At 46.7% G+C, this 16079-nt stretch overlaps 1 protein-coding gene across 1 annotated transcript in view; it reads left to right on the top strand.

Annotated features, from left to right (window-relative positions):
* LOC124717276 (poly [ADP-ribose] polymerase tankyrase-1-like) overlaps positions 1-15401 on the top strand; it is a 93957-nt gene extending 78556 nt beyond the window's left edge. The window contains exon 7 of the mRNA XM_047244090.1: positions 14813-15401. Within this exon, the coding sequence (XP_047100046.1) occupies positions 14813-15392 (580 nt within the window). The 3' untranslated portion in view covers positions 15393-15401. The remainder of the gene's footprint in view (positions 1-14812) is intronic.
* The last annotated feature ends 678 nt before the right edge of the window (positions 15402-16079 follow it).

Raw genomic sequence — 16079 nt, 5'->3', positions numbered from 1 at the left:
AAATTTTGTTCGATGAAACAAAAATTCTGTCCCATACCTCCACGTACTGGGATTCTGTTATTAAGGAGGCTGTAGAAATAAGAATGAGCCAAAATAACTTTAACCTCATCAGCGCACACCATCTGAGCTGTGCATGGAAACGAGCGCTTGATGCGGAGAAGCATCAGAGACGTTCCTTCCACGATTTTCGTTCCAAAGGAAGCGGTGGCGCCACCGCCCCACACAGCGTCTGCGACAGCAGTACGTAATCGCCGACTAATCAGAAGCCGTCCACGGGCTATAAAGAGGCTACCACAGCAGCGGCGAAGACATAAATCCCTCCAAATCCTTGAACGCCATGCTCTCCGCCTTGCCTATCGCATCCGTCTCCCCTCCCCCACGTGGATCCTGTATGATCTCATCCCCTTCCCCCACCTCCTCCTTTTCCTTGCAAGGATACGGATCCTGTACACCTCCCGTAAACTTGATCCTCCTCACCCGCTCGTATCCCCGATCCTCTCCCACCCCCGCCCGCTGCCGCTCCTGTATTCCCACGTCCCACCCGGTCTCCATCTCTCCACCCTCCTTACTCTCTCCCAAGGTGGCTTCCGCCAGCTCCACCTCCCTGATGATGTCCTCCTCCCCTCCATCTACCCCTCCTATCAACTTTGACCCTGCCCCCCCCCACTTCCGGTGTCCTTTCCCTTAGGCACCCTCCCTCCCTTCTCTTCCCCTCCCTTCTCTTTCCTTTTCCCCGTCCCCTCCCTCCACCCCTCTTCCCCCGGGCTTCCCCTCCCCCTTCCTCTCTCCCCCCCTCTCACCCCCCTGCCTGTAGCGTCTCTGCTCTCCCCTCTCGCTCTCCCCCTGCCCCTCCTCGTCCTCCTCCTCCTCTCCTGGCAGGTCCCCGGACTCGCACACGCATTGTGAACATTCACGCGCCGGAGATCGTCGCCCTCGGTTTAGTGTCTGTGCCGTCGTGTTTGTGCATCAGTGTTTTTCGCCGTCCACGCTCCTTCGTTCACATGTGTCGTCTAACTCGTCAGTGTTTGTGCACAGTGCCGACAGTTTTCTTGTTTGTTTCGTCGAGTGTGAACGGCTTCATGTTTTTTAATTATTGTATCTACTGTTTTTTCAAACCGCCAGTCTGTTACTTTTCTGTCTCCCTTTCTCTTTTATTGTACTGCTTATGGCTGAAGAGCGGAGTACACTTTTCCGCTGCCAGCCCACCTTGTATGGGGTGTTCAAATTACAATAAAGAAAAAAAAAAAAAAAAGCGGCGAAGACAGTCGCCCCCCAACGATGACGATGGAGGTAATCGTCGAAAGCTCGAGATTTTATCCAGAATTGACGTGGCAAGAATACCGAGAATGTTTTACATTTTCCATTGTATAATTAAACGAAAAGTGTACTGTTATTGAGCTCATACAGGGTTACTTTGGGAACATAGAGACCGCTACTCTTGAGTACAAAGTTCGTCGCTCGCCCGTCAGTCTTACGGGTAATGGCGCGCCCGCTCCAGGGCCGACAATGAGTGTGCCTCTGCAGGGCTTGTAATGCCGTGCACTACAGAGGACGACGTATGGAGCTGGATGATGGGGAAAGTGCTGCAACTGAATTCAACCGATCATTCTGACACTGTCATTATTTTAAGGGATAGTGAGGTTAAAGACACTTACACGTAAGGGATAAAGAACACCTTTCAACTGTTTCTCAAAGCTGGGGATCAAATAAACGGTTTCGATAACAGCTCACGCTAACAAAAAATTTCGATTGTAGTCCTCTTCTGACACAAATTTAACAAATTCTATACGTCCCTCCAGAACCTTGAGCGTCATGCACTCCGCCTTGCCTTCCATATACGCCTCCCATCCCCCATGCGGATCCTCTATGACCTCATTCCTTTACCCTATCTGCTCCTATTCCTCGAACATATCCGCATACTCTACACCTCCCGCCACCTTGATCCCCCTCACCCCCTGGTTGCTCCTCTCCTCTCCCGTCCCCACCCCCTGCCACTCCTTCACTGTTGTGTCCCCCCTGCCCTCCGTCTCTACACCCTTCATCTCCTTTCCCAAGGTGGCTTCCATCAACTCCCCCTCCCGGATGATGCCCTCTCCCTCCATTTATCCCTCCTATCAACTCTGATCCTCACCCCCCCTACTTTCCCCCGTCCATTCCCTGGGCTCCCTCTTCCCCCCATCCATCCTGTGTTTTCTTCCCACCTAACTTCTCCCAGCAGACCACCACCGACAACGATAGTTCAGGTATACATGCCGACGTCGCAAGCTGAAGATGAACAGATAGAGAAAGTGTATAAGGATATTGAAAGGGTAATGCAGTATGTAAAGGGGGACGAAAATGTAATAGTCATGGGATACGGAAGTACTAAGGAATGACGAGATACGTTTGAAGTTCTCTAACGCTATAGATACAGCAATAAGGAATAGTGCAGTAGGCAGTACAGTTGAAGAGGAATGGACATCCCTAAAAAGGGCCATCACAGGAGTTGGGAAGGAAAACATAGGTACAAAGAAGGTAGCTGCGAAGAAACCATGGGTAACAGAAGAAATACTTCAGTTGATTGATGAAAGGAGGAAGTACAAACATGTTCCGGGAAAATCAGGAATACAGAAATACAAGTCGCTGAGGAATGAAATAAATAGGAAGTGCAGGGAAGCTAAGACGAAATGGCTGCAGGAAAAATGTGAAGACATCGAAAAGATATGATTGTCGGAAGGACAGACTCAGCATACAGGAAAGTCAAAACAACCTATGGTGACATTAAAAGCAACGGTGGTAACATTAAGAGTGCAACGGGAATTCCACTGTTCAATGCAGGGGAGAGAGCAGATAGGTGGAAAGTGTTGTGGACTGACAAGACAGCCAGTCCACAGTGACGGGTAACCAAAAGGCACGCGCTTAAACTCACGCAGGCTAGAGAGGTCTGAAACAGGATACGTGATGAATGCTATAAAGAAAAGTACGTAGCTTCTGGAATACTTAACTTTAATCCATCATTGTTGTACATCGCTCTTGACGATACAAGTGAGACACTGTAGATTCATGCAATGTAATGCTAATGGCGCCTTGCTAGGTCGTAGCCATGGACTTAGCTGAAGGCTATTCTAACTATCTGCTCTGCAAATAAGCGAGGCTTCGTCAGTGTGCATCGCTAGCTAAGTCGTCCGTACAACTGGGGCGAGTGCTAGTCCGTCTCTCGAGACCTGCCGTGTGGTGGCGCTCGGTCTGCTATCACTGACAGTGGCGACGCGCGGGTCCTACATGTACTAATGTACCGCGGCCGATTTAAAGCTACCACCTAGCGAATGTGGTGTCTGGCGATGACACCACAGAAAGAATACATCGAAAGCCTCTATGAGGGTGAAGATTTGTCTGATGTGATAGAAAAAGAAACAGGAGTCGATTTAGAAAAGATAGGGGATCCAGTACTAGAATCGGAATTTAAAAGAGCTTTGGAGGACTTACGGTCAAATAAGGCAGAAGGGACAAATAACGTTCCATCAGAATTTCTAAAATCATTGGGGGAAGTGGCAACAAAACGACTATTCACGTTGTTGTGTAGAATATATGAGTCTGGCGATATACCATCTGACTTTCGGAAAAACATCATCCACACAATTCCGAAGACGGCAAGAGCTGACAAGTGCGAGAATTATCGCACAATCAGCTTAACAGCTCATGCATCGAAGCTGCTTATAAGAATAATATGCAGAAGAATGGAAAAGAAAATTGAGAATGCGCTAGGTGACGATCAATTGGGCTTTAGGAAAAGTAAAGGGACGAGAGAGGCAATTCTGACGTTACGGCTAATAATGGAAGCAAGGCTAAAGAAAAATCAAGACACTTTCATAGGATTTGTCGACCTGGAAAAAGCGTTCAACAATATAAAATGGTGCAAGCTGTTCGTGATTCTGAAAAAAGAAAGCTATAGGGAGAGACGGGTCATATACAATATGTACAACAACCAAAAGGGAATAATAAGAGTGGACGATCAAGAACGAAGTGCTCGAATTAAGAAGGGTGTAAGACAAGGCTGTAGCCTTTCGCCCCTACTCTTCAATCTGTACATCGAGGAAGCAATGATGGAAATAAAAGAAAGGTTCAGGAGTGGAATTAAAATACAAGGTGAAAGGATATCAATGATACGATTCGCTGATGACATTGCTATCCTGAGTGAAAGTGAAGAAGAATTAAATGATTTGCTGAACGGAATGAACAGTCTAATGAGTACACAATATGGTTTGAGAGTAATCTGGAGAAAGACGAAGGTAATGAGAAGTAGTAGAAATGAGAACAGCGAGAAACTTAACATCAGGATTGATAGTCACGAAGTCAATGAAGTTGAGGAATTCTGCTACCTGGGCAGTAAAATAACCAATGATGGACGGAGCAAGGAGGACATGAATAGCAGACTCGTTATGGCAAAAAAGGCATTTCTGGCCAAGAGAAGTCTACTAATATCAAATACCGGCCTTAATTTGAGGAAGAAATTTCTGAGGATGTACGTCTGGAGTACAGCATTGTATGGTAGTGAAACATGGACTGTGGGAAAACCGGAACAGAAGAGAATCGAAGCATTTGAGATGTGGTGCTATAGACGAATGTTGAAAATTAGGTGGACTGATAAGGTAGGGAATGAGGAGGTTCTACGCAGAATCGGAGAGGAAAGGAATATGTGGAAAACACTGATAAGGAGAAGGGACAGGATGATAGGACATCTGCTAAGACAGGAGGGAATGACTTCCATGGTACTAGAGGGAGCTGTAGAGGGCAAAAACTGTAGAGGAAGACAGAGTTTGGAATATGTCAAGCAAATAATTGAGGACGTAGGTTGCAAGTGCTACTCTGAGATGAAGAGGTTAGCACGGGAAAGGAATCCGTGGCGGGCCACATCAAACCAGTCAGTAGACTGATGACCTAAAAAAAAAAAAAAAACTTTTCCCTAACTCGCTTCTCCCTCCAGAGTCCTGTTGTATTCCCGTCCTCTGCCTTCCCTATTCCCTGTTGTGTCTGCCCAGCACCCCCACCCCTCTTATGGGTCCTCATCCTCCATTGGCTCCTTTCCCTCCTCCCCCCTTCGCTTTCCCTCACCTACCCCCCTTTTTTATTTTCCCATCATCTGACCAGATTTCCCCCACCTGCTCTCAACTGTGGTGTGTCACATTTCAGTGCAGTGTTCCAGTGATTGTTCAGTGTTGTTTCGTCTTTTCCATGTTGCGAACAGAAACCATGCTGTCGCTGGGTGTGAATTTTATGTCTTTTGCGAACAGAAACCAGACAGTCGCCGTGTTTTTTAATTGTCTGTCTATTATTTTACCTGTCTGCTTCATATGTATTTTATTAGCATCATCATCCCTTTGTTCTCTGTTTTAAGTTCCTCGATTTTGTTTTTCGCCATGTTACCCTTTGTCTCCGATTTTGTCGCCTGTTTTCTATTATATATTATCTTCTCCTGTTTTAAAACAAAATCTGTCGGCTGAAGAGCGGCATACTAAGCTGCTGCCTGCCCGCCCCCTTCGGGGGGAATCGAGATTCAATAAAGAAAAAAAAAATGTATCATACGAGGGTTGGAACTTACACAGTGGCAACTCATTATTCACAACTGATACAAAAGAGTTATATGTTTGCACTTGTTACTGTCCATCAAACTAGTCAACAGCAATGTGCAGAACCCGTTCCCAGTTATGTGGAAGGCGTAGTATACCATTAGCAGAGCCTGTTCTGTTGATGGTGCGAATGGAGCCCGTCGAATCTCTGGAACAGTTCTGAAGCGAACGCTACGAAGTGGTTCCTTCATCTTCGGAATCAAATCAAAGTCACAAGGACTTACGTCCTGGGAGTATGGTGGATGGTACAGTACTTCCCAGTCCCATCGACCGAACAGAGCAGCCACAGCTTGCGCCGTATGCGCCCGCGCATTGCCGTACAAAATGATGGGTGGGTTGCGCAGAAAGCGTCGCCGCATCTTTTGCAAAGCTGGTCGCATGTGATGCTCCAAGAACGAACAGTAATACTGTGCATTGACGGTCTGCCATGGACGAACATAATGCATTAGGATAACACCATCACAGTTGTACACATGAATCACCATAACTTTCGCCATACTGGGGCTCTGACGCACTTTCGACTTTCGCGGCGATCCATAATGACGCCATTCGTTGGATTGGCGTTTCAGTTTTGGCTCGTGCGATGTGGCCCATGTCTCATCTAGTGTTAACATACGGCTTTTGCAAAGCTGGTCGCATGTGATGCTTCAAGAACGAACAGTAATACTGTGCATTGACGGTCTGCCGTGGACGAACATAATGCATTAGGATAACACCATCACAGTTGTACACATGAATCACCATAACTTTCGCCATACTGGGGCTCTGACGCACTTTCGACTTTCGCGGCGATCCATAATGACGCCATTCGTTGGATTGGCGTTTCAGTTTTGGCTCGTGCGATGTGGCCCATGTCTCATCTAGTGTTAACATACGGCTTTTGCAAAGCTGGTCGCATGTGATGCTTCAAGAACGAACAGTAATACTGTGCATTGACGGTCTGCCGTGGACGAACATAATGCATTAGGATAACACCATCACAGTTGTACACATGAATCACCATAACTTTCGCCATACTGGGGCTCTGACGCACTTTCGACTTTCGCAGCGATCCATAATGACGCCATTCGTTGGATTGGAGTTTCAGTTTTGGCTCGTGCGATGTGGCCCATGTCTCATCTAGTGTTAACATACGGTGTAAGAAAGCCTCTCCTTCGCTCTCATAGCGCTCCAAGTGCGTCTGAGCAGCGTCGAAACGCATCCATTTCTTCATTTCCGTCAATTCATGCGGAACCCATCGTGATGCAATTTTTCGCATGCCCAGGCGTTCCTTCAGCACCCGAAGCACCGTCGTATGCGCTAATCCGGCTTCATGGGCGAGCTCACGAATCGTACGGCGTCGATCACTGTTCACTAACGCGGCTACAGCATGCACTTCTTCTTCTGAGACGCTAGGACTATCTGTCCGATGCATGTCTGCCACAGTTTGCCGACCTTCGTTGAAGGCTTTTACCCAACGTGCCACAGTTCTGAACGGCAATGCCGATTCCCCGCACGCCTCTTGAAGACATTGATGACACTGTCGCGCTGTACGAACTGTAGCACATTCAATCTTGATCCAACTCCGTGCGCACGCCGGTGACGTGGGTCGGGCGAGTCCATTTACTCGGAAGTAAGGTAGGTATGTCAACAACGTGTGCTATCAGCGACAATAGTAGATTCCATTGCATAGTGTATCCACAGCAGTGTTGGCAGTGTGTTCCAGCCTACGTATTAAGCTGCAGGTGCAACGTTTGCACTGGCATCATTTCATTTCAGTGCACATTCACTGGTTCCATCGCCAAAGACTTATTCGTCAGTTTTCAACGCATTAAAATGAGTTCACTTATATTACTGCTTGTGTAAGGTACCGCTTCTCGGTACAACTCAACACAACTGAATGATATCTTAGCGTTTGATGCCTGTAATTATGACAGCAACGACTGTATAATATTCTACAATAACATAGAGAGGAAAATGTGAGCCATACTTTATAAATGAAAAAAAAATTGTTCCCAGAGTATCATCAATTTTTTATGTCGTGTTCTTGGTACTTTTTCTGATTAAATCCTAAGATACACACATCTCGTATTAGTGTTCCTACATACATTAAACCAAATATATCAGAGCCACCTGGAATATGTACACTCACTTTCAGAGAAAAAAGAACATCTTGAGCGACTACAAGTAGGACGTTCATATTCACAGGATATGTACGTTACTATGTTCTGCAGACACGATTAGCATTTGAACCATGTCGGCCAGCAGGTCCAAGGCCAACATCGATATCGCGTCGCAACACCACCTACCGGTAAAGTATGCCTGCCGCTCTCGTTGTCGCTGTAAAATCAGTGTAACATGATCAGACGTGCAGGACGACTCGCAGACGTATGAGCGATCCGTACCGTCAAATCAGTGAGTTCGAAAGAGGGCGCATTATTGGTGTGAGACAATGTGATGCATCAATGCGGGAAATTTCTGTTCGTGTGGCAATGCAGGACAGACCTGCATCCTTCTCGGCTCCACATCAACAGTGGAAAAGTGTAACAAATCGTACACTACCAGAGGTGACCGTCACCGTTTATTACAGCATGAGTTACGTGCGCGTCGTCCACTTTTCTGCCTGTCTTTGACGAATGTGCAGAAAGGTTCTAGACGTGAATGATGCATGGACCGACGTCGCTAGTGACAGGAATGGCATCCGATAGTGTTTTCTGACGAATCTAGTTTCTGTTTGTCTGAAAGTAATGGCCGCATTTTGGTTCGCTCCAGAGAGGGGGAGCGGCATCACAGTGACTGCATTGGCACGAGACTTTCACGGCCGACTCGAGGCCTTATGGTGTGGGGGTGCTGTTGGGTACAGCCATAAATCACAGTTTGTGTGTGTCCAGCACACTGTGACTGTAATGCCACTTCCTCGGACGAGAAATAAAAAATCAAAAATTAGCTCCCAATACCCCAAAGATTTCCCCCCAAGTCCCAAATTCCCAGAAAAGTGAATAAGCGAACGAAGTTCCATTTATCACTATGATTAGGACAATAACAAGTAATTAAATCAGGAATCAAAGACTTGACAATTTAGCAATCTGCGAAAGAAAGATTAAATTTCAGTAAAATTAAAATCAAAATCATAATAAATCGCAGAATTAGCATAAATTAACATTCGCAAAGTAGAACCAACGATCCCAAAGAATGCTCCGTGTGAGTGCTCTTTGGGAATCGTGAGTAATGACTAAGTATAATTCAATGCATTGTCAGTACGTTACGATTGTTAGCCGAAGCAGGTCATGTATCTGAATGCTCGTACATGTAGGCGCGCTTAGAATGTTTTTGAAATTGAATAATTGCGATCTATTATGACGCAGTAATACGATCTTCTGACTTCAAATATCACGACATTAGAATTCGAACGGAGGACTTTTCTCCACTACAATAAAGTGAACTTTTAACTAGATAATTGAACTAAACATTACTTAGACAGTGATTTAGGTAACGAACACAGATAGACAATTTTCATTCATAATAGCCAGTGGTTTATGGAACTTCAATGATAGGTCCGAAGCATACAATTTAAATCCCCCCAACACCTGGGAAAGTTTTCTTCTCAAGGCTCGGTCAGAAAGTGACTGATATTGTGCAATAAAACATCCTCTCGTGCCAAGTCGTGCATTTGTGATTTAAAATTCTATCAAATTCTTGACAAGAAACTCCCGAGTAATAATTACGCGCGGCGATAATATTTGACTGTAGCACTCGGCACTTGTGTAGAATCTTTGACTCAAATAACAAGCCCACTGCTACGATTTCTTAGCTACTTGAAATTACGACCAGCTTGTAGGGAATTTGTTGTGGATGTGACTGCATTGGTTTTATCATTAATATTTCGTCATTAATCAGTTAAACATCGATTACGAACGATTAATTACTATTATTGGTGAAGTAAATATCTCACGCACGTCGACATTTCGTTTGTGTACCGTCGTCATCGTAACTTGATAACGATCTCAACACTGTACCGACTGTAGCCGAGTTTTAGCCGAGTCCAAGTACAAATCAAGCCAAATCATCAAGAAGAAGAGCCGTTATATGACCTTCGTGAATGACATTCTGCGACCCGTAGCTGTACTCTTTGTGCACACTGCCCCAGGCACCATTTTCCATCGAGATAACGCACGACCACATTTTGCTGCATGAACGTGTGCCTTCTGGGTGCCACAGGATGTCAGCCTTTTGCTCTGACCCGCCAGATAAGCAGTCTTGTCGCCTATCGAAAACGTGTGGGATGTGGTGAAGCGACGGGCGCACCGCCATCACCCAGTGTCGACCACCATAGATGAACTTTGGAACCAGGTGAATGAAGCGTGGGTGGCTATACCACAGGACGCCATTCGCGCCTTATATGCCTCGATGCCATCACGCATGGGACAAGTTATCAGGGCCCATGGCGGACCCTGTGGCTACCAGGCAGCAGGACATGTGCTGAACTGAGGCGACTGAAATGCTAATCATTTCTGCAGTACATACTAGTGTACATGTCCTATGAATATCACATCTCTAATCAATGCGGGAAATTTCTGTTCGTGTAGCATTGCAGGACTGACCTGCATCCTTCTCGGCTCCGCATCGACAGTGGAAAAGTGTAACAAATCGTACATTACCAGAGGTGACAGGCGTTCGCGTCTTACAGTTTTTAAAGCAATAGACAACATTTCTATTACTACCAAGGATTTCGTAGACACCCAAGTCATCTTGCATGGTCCATCGGTGTTTTGCGGTGGAGCTTTGAACTTCACTCTCGCTAACAAGGACACGAATGAACACGGTAACGGCTGGGTCACCGTTGCTCTCTTTTCTGCGCACGAGGGTACAAGCATACTGGTCATTACAATGTAATATTTTGGACTGAATCATTGTTACTAAAGAAGTTGATATCCACGTGGTATCTGCGAAAATTTTTACAGAAAGTGCTAAGCAACCTCTCAATCTAAGAATTTTCATTTTTATACGGTACATACACTACTGGCCATTAAAATTGCTACACCACGAAGATGACGTGCTACAGACGCGAAATTTAACGGATAGGAAGAAGATGCTGTGATATGCAAACGATTAGGTTTTCAGTGCATTTACGCAAGGCTGGCGCCGGTAGCGATACCTACAACGTGCTGACATCAGGAAAGTTTCCACCCGATTTCTCATACACAAACAGCAGTTGACCGCCATTGCTTGGTGACACGTTGTTGTGATGCCTCGTGTTAGGTGGAGAAATGCGTACCATCACGTTTCTGACTTTGATAAAGGTCGGATTGTAGCCTATCGCCATTGCTGTTTATCGTATCGCGACATTGCTGCTCGCTTTGGTCGAGATCCAATGACTGTTAGTAGAATATGGAATCGGTGGGTTCAGGGGGGTGATACAGAAAATGTTCGCTTGCTGCCCTGGCCAGCACATTCTCCACATCTCTCACCAATTGAAAACGTTTGGTCAATGGTGGCCGAGCAACTGGCTTGTCACAATACGCCAGTCACTACTCTTGATGAACTGTGGTATCGTGTTGAAGCTGCATGGGCAGATGTACTTGTACACGCTGTCCAAGCTCTCTGTCCAAGCTCTGTTTGACTCAATGCCCAGGCGTGTCAAGGGCCGTTATTACGGCCAGAGGTGGCTGTTCTGGGTACCGATTTCTCAGGATATATGCACCCAAACTGCGTGAAAATGTAATCACATGTCAGTTCTAGTATAATATATTTGTCCAATCAATGCCCGTTTATCATCTGCATTTCTTCTTGGTGTAGCAATTTTAATGGCCAGTAGTGTATGATACTGCAGTGCCCATGTTACTCTGATTACGACGCAAAGGAACAGCGACTACAGTCCTTATGAAACGCTTTACATGTATTCGCAGTGGCGAATATGGACAACCATCAGCTGTAGAATGGAATCATCGGACAGGGACCCAAACCCGGATTTCCCGTTATATCGGGAGCGGTCGGTTCACCATTTGGCACCACCAGGGCCAGTCCCAAACCGACATATGCCGTCAACCTCGCGTCTACGACCTGTACTCGTACATCCGTTATTTACATTCCCGCACGGGCCACACGCTGTACAATAAAGTCGCTAACCCGGTATCGGCGGATAAATGTGATACTGCAGTGCGCGTGTTACTCTGATTACGAGCAAAGTTCCTTTGGAAATGTTTGCAGGGCTGGAGGAATGTCGGCGTTCTGGCTTTGACCTCTGCCAGTGCTCTGTGTGTTTTAAAGCTATGTGGCACCATTACTAGTATTCTGTGTCAGACTGTGGGTCAGTGTCGACAGTAATTCACATCAGAGGCAGGCTGAAGTGCATGGTCTCCACCTTTTAAAGCACTGTGCAACCTTTCGTCGTTGGCCACTGTAGAGGCATCCTGAGTTTACATTTTTTGCTTCGTTAGTGAATAGGAAAGATGAAGAATCGAGAAACGAACAGCTGTGAGAACACTACGATCCATTTTGAGTGTATGCAGTGTACGATTTTCACTTCAAACAGCGGCAACAGCACTTTCATTTGGGCATTATATTTTATACCAGTAAAAAGTGGCCATTTGATTGGTTGACAGAGGGTGGGTTTCTCATGTGCAACACTTCACTCGGCAGAGTAACAAAATAAATTTGCTGTTAACTCCATTCACTTATAAAGAATTTGTTACATTTTACATCTGAGGAAAAGCAACACTCAGCTGTTACGATCGTTGTACAGGAGGCTTCAGATACTGATGACATGACGTCCATCTTTTCTTAGTGTCTACAGCGGCGTGAGAGATCTCCGAGGTGTTCAGGAAGCTCAGATTCACTTCGAGCAAATTTTCATATCGTAAATTAGACAAATGCATGGAATGTGCATTTACTCTTATGACCTACATGTTTTGCTGTTACCTTGAGAGGCATTACCATCACAAGAATTAAGGCTGCAAGTCTGTCTGTGTGTGTCCTATTATTGTGCAGACGCTTTTATCTGTGCAAAGTGCATGTGTGCATGTGGCAACATGTGTGTTTGCGGAGGGATAGTAGAGGAGAGTTAGTATTGTTGCTAAATGTGAATCATTTTGGCTAAATGGTATCTTGTATCCCTGATGATGGTGTGTCAAGATATTTGCGAATAAAGGAGCTGAATTTTTTTCTACCACGGCAGAATAGTTTTTGTAAAAACCTGGAGATGTGATTAGCTTCGTCACATTTCCAAGTGTCGGAAGGGATTACTACAGGCAGTATTGGCTGCGTGCTCTTTCACTGGAGGCCAACGACTGCTTAACAGTGACATCGAGAGAGCAAAGGAACATAGTGGCAGCAATCAGCATGACAAAAGTGGGACAACTGAATTAGATGGAATGTAGGACTTTTCAGCGCAGAGTAGGTGAAGATTTTGTGAGCGAGATACATTTGTACCTTAATATACAGAGGAAGTCCCAGTGCTCTGCGTCACTGAAGGGAGAGAATTGTAGATTCATCGTTTGTCACTGCAGATGTGTTGGTTGATTGGTTGATTCGGGGGAGGGGACTAAACATCGAGGTCATCAATCTCTACGGATTAGGGAAGGATGGGGAAGGAAGTCGGCCATGCCCTTTCGAAGGAACCGTCCGTGCATTTGCCTTAAGCTACTTAGGGAAATCACGGAAGACCTAAATCAGAATGGCCGGGTCAGTGTTTGAACCGCCGTCCTCCCAAATGGGAGTGAAGCGTGCTAACCTCTGCGACACCTAGTTCGGTTTGCACATGTGTGCTTTTACACTACTGGCCATTAAAATTGCTACACCAAGAAGAAATGCAGATGATAAACGGGTATTCATCGGAAAAATATACTAGTACTGACATGTGATTACATTTTCACGCAATTTGCGTGCATAGACCCTAAGAAATCAGTACCCAGAACAACCACCTCTTGCCGTAATAACGGCCTTGATACGCCTGGGCATTGAGTCAAACAGAGCTTGGATGGTGTGTACAGCTACAGCTGCCCATGCAGCTTCAACACGATACCACAGTTCATCAAGATTAGTGACTAGTATATTGTCACAAGCCAGTTGCTCAGCCAACATTGACCAGACGTTTTCAATTGGTGAGAGATGTGAAGAATGTGCTGGCCAGGGCAGCAATCGAACATTTTCTGTATCCAGAAAGGCCCGTACAGAACCTGCAACATGCGGTCGTGCATTATCCTGCTGAAATGTAGGGTTTCGCAGGGATCGAATGAAGGGTAGAGCCACGGGTCGTAACACATCTGAAATGTAACGTCCACTGTTCAAAGTGCCGTCAATGCCAACAAGAGGTGATCGAGATGTGTAACCAGTGGCACCCCATACCATCACGCCGGGTGATACGCCAGTATGGCGATGACGAATTCATCCTTCCAATGTGCGTTCACCACGATGTCGCCAAACACGGATGCGTCCATCATGATGCTGTTAACAGAACCTGGATTCATCCGAAAAAATGACGTTTTGCCAATCGTGCACCCAGGTTCGTCGTCGAGTACACCATCGCAGGCGCTCCTGTCTGTGATGCAGCGTCAAGGGTAACCGCAGCCACGGTCTCCGAGCTGATAGTCCATGCTGCTGCAAACGTCGTCGAACTGTTCGTGCAGATGGTTATTGTCTTGCAAACGGCCCCATCTGTTGACTCGGGGATCGAGACGTGGCTGCACGATCCGTTACCGCCATGCGGATAAGATGGCTGTCATCTCGAGTGCTAGTGATACGAGGCCATTGGGATCCAGCACGGCATTCCGTATTACCCTCTTGAACCCACCGATTCCATATTCTGCTAACAGACATTGGATCTGGACCAACGCGAGCAGCAATGTCGCGATACGATAAACCGCAATCGCGATATGCTACAATCCGACCTTTATCAAAGTCGGAAACGTGATGGTACGCATTTCTCCTCCTTACACGAGGCATCACAACAACGTGTCACCAGGAAATGGCGGTCAACTGTTGTTTGTGTATGAGAAATCGGTTGGAAACTTCCTTCACGTTGTAGGTGTCGCCACCGGTGCCAACCTTGTGTAAATGCTCTGAAAAGCTAATCATTTGTATATCACAGCAGCTTCTTCCTGTCGGTTAAATTTCGCGTCTGTAGCACGTCATCTTCGTGGTGTAGCACTTTTAATGGCCAATAGTGTAGATGTGATTCCGTGATCAGATGTGTGTATGGCAACGTGTGAGAATGTCTTTGTTTTGTGCAGGAGACTTTCGGGAAGAGAGAAGGGCAGGAGGCTGCTGGAAGCAGCTCAGCAGTCACGAATGTCAGAAATGCGAGCCGTGCTGGCTGCAGGTGCGGACGTGGGGGCGACGGACAGCGACGGTTGGACCGCCCTGCACTGGGTGGCAAGAAACGGACAGGTGGAGATGGCCAAGTGTCTACTGGCTGCAGGGGCAGACGTCGAGGCCAGGGGGCAGTGGAAATGGACCGCCCTGTTCTGGGCAGCACGACAGGGGCAGGTGGAGGTGGCGAAGGCTTTGCTTTCCGCAGGGGCTGACCTGGAGGCGAGGGACATCTGGCAGAACACGCCCCTGTTCCTGGCTGCAATGACTGGACACACGGCTGCCGTGCGCTTTCTGGTGGCGTCCTGTGCCGACCCCAACGCCACGGATGCGAATGCGACGACTCCGCTGCACTGGGCAGCGTACAATGGGCACGCAGATGCAGCAGCTGCACTGTTGGAGGCAGGCGCCGACAAGGGGGCCAGGAACAGCTCTGGGCGCACCCCTCAGGATAATGCCAGGAAATGGAACGACCGGCAGCTGATAAACATGCTTAGCTGAAGCTGGCACTCCAGAAAAATGACTGTTGTGTATAAACAGCTGCGTTTTTTAAAATAAATTATACAAAAATATTAACCTGTTCTCAATATTTGCACCCACATTTACATAGTACATGTGTGTAACAAGATGGCAACAAAAGGGACGTAGGAGATTTCTATTTCTTGGTTCTTAAAGGGCCAATGTGAAGAATCTTAGTTTGTTTCTGAATACTTTCTGTCAATTTTAGACAACTATTAACAGTATGAAACTTCCTGGCAGATTAAAACTGTGTGCCCAACCGAGACTCGAACTCGGTACCTTTGCCTTTCGCGGGCAAGTGCTCCACCATCTAAGCTACCGACCGGGCGTGAGTCGTGCTTCGGTAGCTCAGATGGTAGAGCAGTTGCCCGCGAAAGGCAAAGGTCCCGAGTTCGAGTCTCGGTCGGGCACACAGTTTAATCTGCCAGGAAGTTTCATATCAGCGCACACTCCGCTGCAGAGTGAAAATCTCATTCTATTAACAGTATATTTGGGGCTGGTTCAAAAATGGTTCAAATGGCTCTGAGCACTCTGCGACTTAACTTCTGAGGTCATCAGTCGGCTAGAACTTAGAACTAATTAAACCTAACTAACCTAAGGACATCACACACATCCATGCCCGAGGCAGGATTCCAACCCGCGACCGTAGCGGTCGCTCGGCTTCAGACT

The sequence above is a fragment of the Schistocerca piceifrons genome, chromosome 9 (genome assembly GCF_021461385.2).
Source record: "Schistocerca piceifrons isolate TAMUIC-IGC-003096 chromosome 9, iqSchPice1.1, whole genome shotgun sequence".
NCBI classification, from domain to species: Eukaryota; Metazoa; Arthropoda; class Insecta; order Orthoptera; family Acrididae; genus Schistocerca; species Schistocerca piceifrons.
Note: the sequence above shows the minus strand (reverse complement) of the source record. Positions and strands in the feature narration are given on the sequence as shown.